Source organism: Sinocyclocheilus rhinocerous, unplaced genomic scaffold (assembly GCF_001515625.1).
Source record: "Sinocyclocheilus rhinocerous isolate Xijiao unplaced genomic scaffold, SAMN03320098_v1.1 scaffold955, whole genome shotgun sequence".
Taxonomy (NCBI): Eukaryota; Metazoa; Chordata; class Actinopteri; order Cypriniformes; family Cyprinidae; genus Sinocyclocheilus; species Sinocyclocheilus rhinocerous.
In genome coordinates, this window is record NW_015646369.1 from 517,685 (window position 1) to 527,029 (window position 9,345).

At 35.4% G+C, this 9,345-nt stretch overlaps 1 protein-coding gene across 1 annotated transcript in view; it reads left to right on the forward strand.

Moving 5' to 3' along the window:
- The window catches only part of ralgapa2 (Ral GTPase activating protein catalytic subunit alpha 2), a 190,668-nt gene that overhangs the window by 82,814 nt on the left and 98,509 nt on the right, over positions 1 to 9,345 (forward strand). Inside the window, 6 exon segments of the mRNA XM_016511733.1 lie at positions 508 to 551; positions 652 to 832; positions 5,007 to 5,122; positions 5,307 to 5,448; positions 6,006 to 6,208; positions 7,027 to 7,257. Coding sequence (XP_016367219.1) covers positions 508 to 551; positions 652 to 832; positions 5,007 to 5,122; positions 5,307 to 5,448; positions 6,006 to 6,208; positions 7,027 to 7,257 — 917 coding nt within the window.

The following is a 9,345-nucleotide window of genomic DNA, read 5'->3' on the forward strand; positions in this document are numbered from 1 at the left end:
AATTTTGAACGTGCTCCTAAATTTTTTAAGTTAGGAGCACAAGTGCTCCTAAAAAGAAAAGTAAGCATAGAGCCCTGCATAGCAAATATTAGCAGACACTGGTGCGTTTTTTTTTTTTTTTTTTTTTTTTTTTTTTTTTTTTTTTTTTTTTTTTTTTTTTTTTTTTTTTTTTTTTTTTTTTTTTTTTTTTTTTTTTTTTTTTTTTTTTTTTTTTTTTTTTTTTTTTTTTTTTTTTTTAAGTAAAGTCTACATTATTGAGTTGTGTAATATATAAAACATTTTGGGTTGAATTCCCAGCAAAAAGAACAATGCAGTGAAAACGAGCTATACTGTTACCATGATATGACTCATACTGTGATACAAGTCCTCTCAGCAGCAGGTGTCAGCCTTCAGATCGCTTCATCATAGTAACCTTTTTAATTACATTTAGTTTTGTGCATCACAAAGCAGTGTAACGATTAAATTAGTTACTGATTGTGTGTCATTTTAAACACTTTTCTTTTATAGGTTCTATTCTCAAAAAACTTTTGCACACTGGAAACTCGTTCAAGGTGAGTCGATTAATGAATCAGAAGAGCTTAAAATGATGACATACACATCTGTTGTGGATCAGTGTGAATGCAGGAGGTGGTGTTGTGTTTGTGTGTGCAGATCCGCTGTGAGGGCATGCGTCTGTTCCTGCTCTGGCTGCAGGCTCTGCAGAGTAACTGTGCCGAAGAGCAGCTTCTCATCTTCGCCTGTCTGATCCCAGGATTCCCTGCTGTACCCTCATCCAGAGGACCCTGCACACTGGACACCATCATATACAACCCCTTTTCCAACCCGCCTGACGGTAACAAACATGCACACACATTGACATAGCCAACTATGCTGGGACCCACTGTATATGAAGTGTCTTTAGCTGCTATGTACTGACATTTAATTGAATTATTTGATGCAGTGCACTTACTGTGTATATACATATTTGTACATTGTACAAATATATATTTTTTAAAAAGCCACATGCAAATACAATGTTGTAATTAATTTATGTAATTACATCTATATTTACTCTGTTGACCCTACCCCTTAACTCACGCTTAAACCTAACCATACCACAAATCCGTATCCCAACTCCATAACAGCAAAAGGGTTTTGGGTTGCACTTCATTTTAAGGTGTTTTTGTTGCAATATAATTGAACAAATATGTACAGAATAGTATTAAGGGTTAGGATTAGTTGCTTGTAATTATGCAGAATTTACTGTTATTACTACAATAAGTGCATGTAATGTACAGTTACAAGGACACAGTTAAATAAAGGGTTGCCGTTTTGTAAAAAGTTTTTTTTATTTTTTTTTATTTTACGTACTGTAGGTACATTGTAGTTAAAGACACGTATTATAAAGTGTAACCTTAGTCTTTTATTCCTAACCTATAGAATATCTGCATAAAGTCAACTTTAGTCAACTGCTACTTTGCATATTTTGTTTTACCTGAGGTTAGATATGGATAAATCTGAAATCAGTAATATCACAATAATACAGTGTCGTGTCAAAAATAGGGCGGTCAAGTCTAATTGAAAGAAAGTATAGACATAATTATTAGGAAAATATATTAAAAAAAATCCAACCAATCAGCTGAGAGCTTGCCATTTTTTAAAATCTCTTTTCATTTTTATGTATGATTTAGGGTGCTGCAGTGAGTATGTACTGTGTTTTGTTTGACAAAAAAACTAATAGGATTTTCCATTGGCTTTTGGATTATTGCAGAAAATGCAATATTCTGATTCTTACATGTATTGTTCATGCTGATAATCTTCACAAATGAGCATGACATTTATGTATTTTGAAGCCGAAATAAAGGTTGGCAAAAGCAAAAGCTAAATGGAACTGCATGGTAAAAAATATAGACTCGTTTCCAAGAAGTGCTAAAATACAGACTCATTTCCAAGTTTGGCCTACACAAATACATAAACGAATCAGCTGAACTCAGTGTAAATGCTGTACATGTGCTATCTTACCTAGGGATGCCCGATATTGGATTTTTGCAGATATCCGATATGCCGATATTTTTCAACTCATTTTGGCCGATACCGATATATTTCCTATTGTTTGGAAACAACACCAAGTCTCTCCTGTGCAGAAATTATAAGCAAAATATTTTTAATTGTGGTTAGTTTTTAACAATAACTTATTTGTTAGAATTAAATAAACAATAATGAAGGTTTTTTGACAGTACATTGAAGCTTTGAAAATAACTATAGGCTTAAATAAACTATATATCAATCGCTGCATTTTTTTTCCCAGATAGATGCAGTTTACCCTAACATTTTATTTTAAGATTTAACATTTGTAGATGGTCTAAAGCAAGAGTTGTAAAAATTCTGAAAATCTTTTAGAGCTTATGATTTGTTTAAAAAATAAAACATATTACATATTAATGAATAAATCAGTATATATAAAATTATTTAATTTACAAGTGTTATGTTTGTAATTTTTTTTCATGTAAGCTATAGCTTATTAAATACTGCTTTATTTAATCAGAAACACAGTCTAAATGTTATTTGTGTAGGCTATTTTCCTTTTAATTTAATTAGAAGTAGGCCAACAGCGCCCCCTACAGATTAAAACTTTTTACCGAACGGGCATTAGGACCTGGGGGAGGCTGTCACTGCTGCCGCTGCTGCCACTGCACTTGCTTTTTACTCTATCACACACCTAAGGCGTCATTCTGTACGTGCTTTCACAGATTAAATGCAGCGATCCAAAACAGTCAATCTAATCATCAATCAGACAAAACTTTGCTTCAAGAATTAGCCATACTCCTGACTTGAACTAATCACTAGGATACCCTGAGCACATGTGAGTTAACGCATTCCTCTTATCGGCAAGACATATCGGCATAATTTTTCATATCGGGGCCGATGCCGATATTTACATACATTCCGATATCAGTCCGATAATATCGTGCATCCCTAATCTTACCTGAAGTAACAAAATTACCTTCTTATTCTTCCGTGTTCACAGTTTTACCCTTCATTCATTTTATCCCTCACCATTTACAACACATCTACTGTGTTTCTGTCTGGGAATGTCATTTTTAATGATGGCCATTAATGCTCTTGTGGCACAAAGGCACTTTAAATCTAGTATTAGAGTGTAATAATCAAATGGTGGCACAGCATCCTCAGAAAAGGAGGTCAGAGTCTGTTAAATGCTGAAAGGAATGATTTCCCTTGATGTTTCCTCTCGGAATAGATTTTATTGATGCCCTTGAACCGGTAATGACCTATTCCTTTCAAGCACTGTGGATGTGTTCATATGCATTTGAAATCAGTGAATATTCCTTTCTGTCTGTGCTGACGTGCTTTATGTCTGAATAGATTTCATTAGTGCAACACATAGGCTATTCACACTGAAGGCTGTTCAGCCTTCTGCAATGACAAAGACAGTAGTGGCAGGAACAATGTGGCACGACGCTTTGAGCTGACACAGTCCATGTGATAAAAATAAGCCGCATGCAGATCTTGCAAAAAGTGAGTTGTTCAAGTTTTTGAATAATTATTCAAATAAACTTCAAATATTATCCCAGTTTACTGTGCATAGATGACATTAAAGTATAAGCAATTTGTACATTTAGACTCTTAAACATAATAATGCACACTGTAACAGACTGTGCTGCTGTTTGTTTGAATGCTCTGAACATCTGGCTCAACCAGTCGTGTGTTTTTTTCCGCAGGACTGCATGTTGTTGGAGCATCAGTAGTAATGTTTGCTGAGGCGTCACAATTTCTGTTGCTCATACTTAAGAATAAAATTTGAACATGTATACCATTATTGTTATGTTGTGCAGCTTGCTGTGTGGTAGCGGGTGATTGTGCTCATGATGATGTCCTGTAGACATACACCAAAATATCTGCAGTGGTTCTCAAGCAGGGGACCCAATCGGAGGCCTCATCAAACGTACAGAAGTGCCTTGAGATGGCTTAAACTAATTAAAAATAAGATAAAACCAACAAACAAATAAAATCAAAATTTAAGCTGACACCATTTTTTATTTCCATTTTTTCCTCAACAACTACCATTTTATTTAAGAACCAGAATGTTCTCGCTTTTGGAAAATGTGGATATAAGTGAATTTTAAAAGTGTAATTTCTAGATCTGGAAAACTTCTATAATGAGATCTAATTTCTTATATTATTTAAATATAAATAAATATGATTTCTCGTAGTTATGTCAAGCTGGGTAGAAATTATTTGTGAGTAACAAATATATTTGTAGGAAAAAAAAAAAAAACTTCCAAAGAGAGAAAGAAAATCGATATTTGAAATTAGTTTGCTGCATATCCAAAAAAGGATTACATGCAGATATACCAGCAATCTTCTATTATTATTCATGTGCAAAAAATAAAGTGCTCCATGCATTTAAAACCCACAACAAACATTTCAGTCACACAGGACCTCTTCCTCATTGTCCTCTTTGGAAGAATTTCTGTGTAACTGGGAATCATGTTACAGGTGGATTGAAAAGTGTGCAAGATCCAATTATTTATTTATTTTTGGAAAAGGGGGAAAAATCCCATAATCACAAAAGACTAGAAAAAAATCATGTCAATTCATTGCTCAGAAAAAAATGTGAAATCTGAAGAACAAATATACATACATACATAAAATAAATAAATTAAAATAAATAAATGTAAACATTAAATTTACATAAAATGGGTTAAAATAAGAAACTTTATTATTACAGCAGAAGTACTAGTTATATTTTTAGGGACCTTTTGAATATAGTCTTTAACAGTTTGGCCCTTTGGAGTCAGAAAGGTTGAGAACCTCTGATCTATAGAGCAGAATAGGAGCCATCCAGAAAACCCTAGCATTGTGATGACAAGCCCCACTCAAAGTTTCTTCTAGTTTCTTTTTTTTTTTTTTTTACAAATCCATGGTGCTTTCTGGATCATGAATTACACACCTCACCTTTCAGATGTTTATGAGTATATTCAGACTCGGTGTTTGTGGTTTTGTAGCCAAGATTGTGCCAGAGGAGATCAGCCCACTGGTGCCTGCGGTTCCCGGAGAGAAGGTGGCAGAAGACCACACCTGCTCTGTCCTCCAGATTGTGCTTAAGGTCATGGTTCTCCAGGTGAGACAGAGCTGCTCATGTCAGTGTTTGGCTGATAATACTTGTGACCTGCTTTGTTTCTGTTTGAAGTCTGCATGTTGCTTATAACTGAATTGCCATGATGCAATCTGAATCAGATTTTTTTTTTTTTTTTTTTTACCCCAAAGGAACAATTACAGAACATTAAAAATATTAATACTTTTAGGCCTGGTTTCACAGACAGGCCTTAGCTTAAGCCATGACTGACACAGGCTTCAGATTTCTCTTTTCCCTGTTCAAGAAGTACTACCTGCCTCAACTCTTCCCCACTTTCACAAAACAAACCAACCTCTACAAGCCACAATTAGGTGAAGTAATGTTTCACAATAAACCTTATTTTAGCAGCTCACATTTTACACAATATTTGGCTTAACGATGAATTTCTTTACTTAAAAGAGTTAAACCTGTGGAGCTCTTATTTTGGTATAAAACTGCAGGGAGGCTAAGTTTCTGTGATAACAGAACAATACATTTCTCTTTACAGGATTAGTAAAATGATCTGTCCACAACAATGCTGGAAATGATGGGAATGTGAATATAAAGCATAACTGCCAAACAGTGTGTTACAAAATTCATGTTAAACTGACAGGACGCATAGGTCTTTAGTTCGCCGCATTCACTGTGAACCATGGCCACTCTGAGATGCTGAAAACACTGGATCGAGCAGTGTTCACCTGTAAATGAACACAGTGCTGCGCTTCACTCGGAAACACGCAGGGTGTCAGCCTTTTGCAGCTTGATAAGCACACTTAGCCATATCGCAGTTTTAGTTTTATAGTGATTGACAGGTGCTGTGTCAAAGCAATGGCTCAAAACGTATTTCTTGTTTTTAATTTGTATTTCCTTTCCTTTCTCTCTCACACAGATCTTCCCGTTCACAGACCAAAGCCCCTCTACGTCCCTGTGACGCGTAACAGTGAGAGCACATACTGCACTAGGGATCAGTACCTGGCTCCCCGCGTGGCCTTCATCACGTGGCTCGTTAACTTCTTCCTGGAGAAGAAGTATGTGAACTCGGCCACGAGCAGCTCTAAGAACGGAGGAGAGGTCCTTCCTAAGATCATCCAGGTGGGAGGAAGCTTGATGACAGAGAACCGCTGTCTCACTGTCAACTACAGTAGCTACAGATATCTTCTGAGACAGCATACTCACTAAAAGGAAATATAATTTTTCTTAATTGAAACTCATTTGGCAAATTCATTATAGGAACAATAAAACCAAAATTGAAATTTCTGTCGTCATGTGCTCACCCTCATGCTGTTTATTTGTTTATTTATTTTAGTTAAAAAATAGTTCTTTTGAAAAAAGCGCAGATGCAAAAACATTGTAAAGCATGTGTTGTTTAATGCAATATCAACTTCAAACACACACTTTTCCACAAAAGAAGTTGCTTTTTTGCCATACACTTAAAGTATGCAGTGTGTAGAAAACGTTGTTCTTATAATACTGTGCATCTAATAATGGCTTTTGGCTAATAGAAGCACATATTGTCATATATATCAGTAAGGTGCATATGAATACAAAACGGTTGGCAAAATATATTTTTCTGAAGGAAAAGTGGCAGGTTCTCTGCCATCTCATATTTGAGCGGCTTTCTCTTCTCATTATTTAACATATTGCATTACAACAATAGCCTCAGAACCTCTGTGCAAAATTGTTTGTTTATGTATGTATGTACTTTTTATTTATTTTCATTTAAGTTTGTGTTTTCCCAAGGAGTGTAGACACTTTTCCACATTCTTTTTTTTAATTATTTTCTTATACATTGTATTTTATTTTATTTTAAAATGGGTGAAGTCTTAGAAATTATTAAATCTTAGTACTATAAACTGTATATATGTAGTTAATGCATGGAAGCTCTTTCTTCTCCCTGTGTTTGTGTTCAGACTGTGACTGCGGGCGGGATCAGTCAGGAGAAGAGCACAGACTCTGAGCCCAACGGTCCTGTGGAACAGGAGAAGAATCACTCCAACAGCAGCACGCTGTCAGATCGCAGGGGCAGCAACTCCAGTCTGTGTAGCATCGAGGAGGAGCATCGCACCGTCTACGACATGGTGCAGTCCATCCTGCTCTCCACACGAGACAACGTCAATTTCGTCAATGAGGTCTTCCATCAGGTGCTGAGTGCTTCTGTTGCTTACATTATTTCACCTCATGTTCGCATGATTTTAGACATATTCTACTTGGTTAGAGATATAGTGACCCTAAAAATATTTGGACACTTGTCCAGAGCTCGGTATTGGTATTTTTATTGTCCGCTGTCTCATAATGCAGTACGTTTTAAGATACATAAGTGACGATATGATATGTATACAAGTATATATAATTTGTTTAAATATAATTGAAATTCTATAAAATCATCTAAAGATGTATATATCCTAAATATGGTATAACAAATGTTTTAATTATAATTTTAAGAGGTTAATCTCAAGTTTGTGGGTGGAAAAGCAGAAATCACAATACAGCGTAATGTTATTATTAAACTTCAAAAACCTATGATTTAATCAAATAAATATGAGCACTGCACATTCAAAGTCAAAATGCAATGCTGTTGTACTTTCTAAAGGCTCACGGTTTCAGAGCAGTTCACAATCAATGAAAACTACGCCTTTTTGCCAGTAGATTATTTATGATCAACTATTGATAAATTATGAGTGTTTACTGTATGGTGTTTATAGTATATGTTGTAGACTGTCCTCAGAGTGCATATCAATTTATCTCCCTCGTTTGTTTGAATGAGCAGCTGGAAATAGTAAAGCATAGATGTTTTCAAAATAAGAGTCCTGGTGTATTTCAGGCTTGTTTATAATTAAAAGTCCTGCATCATGCATATATTTTCCCCCCTGGTTATTACTAGTATTTTGGTTAGACAAACTGTATCTGGCATTTTATTTTGTATGGGCTACACAGTGACAGGAAGGGAAAACAAAGAACATTATTTAACACCTATAGTGTTTTTCAATATGTAGATTTTACCAGTAGATTTTTACACCAGTATGTATACACACACACAATTATAATACATCAATCAATTGATGATTTGTATCAGAAAATGAAACTTTTGTTCAGATGTTCTGTCTTTTGCTGCCACCCTGTGGCCAGAATCTATTCATCATGTTAAACTGCTTACACCAGAAGATTTATTTATCTGTTTATTTAGATTAGGCTAATTATTACAGTTTTCATGTGAATCAGAATAAAGAATTACTATCCTAGTATAACCATATGCAGTCTAAACAGCATGTTTTCTAACATTTTATCTACAAAGCAAACTATTTTATCTCACATATGTTACAGACTAGGGGTTTTTAAATTTGGGCTCACACATCAACAGGGATTAAAGTTTTCCGTCGCTACGACAGATTTCCGTCAATTATAAAAAAAGAGTGGAAAATAAACATGTAGCGCATTGTTGTTGTTCTGCCGGTGTTGTGCCGAATTCTGCACCCCTTCAAGATTATGCATCCCCTCGTTGAAATCGCTACCTGATTGCCTAACCCCTCCCCTACATCTACTCCTAAACCTACCAATACTAGGGGATGCATAATCTGGCAGGGTGCAGAATTCGGCACGACACCGGCACTAGGGCTGTGACGGTGGCAGATTTTTACCACCGCGGTGGTAATGGACCAACTACTGCCGGTGGCGCGGTGTTGATATAAATATATATAATAATTAATATTAATTGTGACGAGTCGGCTGCCTCCCCCTAATTATCAGCATCACCCCGTCCCTTAATCGCCGCCCTTCGCATGAGTCACATTTAAGAACATGTCTCTGAAATGGTTTTCAAAACCACTCATCTAACACACCCGATTTAACTCGTCAGATCATTAATACTAATGACCTGAAGTGGGTCAGAAAAGGTAAAAAGAGAAAATATGATGCGTGTCAGATCCGCGTCACGTTCAGCAGCGGCAGCTCTTAAAGAAATAGCAGCCAAAACAACCTAATAACCAGCTGCTGTGATGTCTATTAATCAAAGGACAAAGAAGAAAAAGAAGAAAAAATAACCTTTATAGCTTTAAGGATTCATCTATATTTAACTTAGAATTTAGTGTTTGATAACTTCAATTTCAATTTCTGTGTATTTCTGCTGAAGGACACAGGTAAATATGACATTTATTATAATGGGTTTATGTGAAGATTGTTTTAAGTTCACTTAAATTAGAAGTTATTTTTAAAGTCTAATAAATGTTAAAATT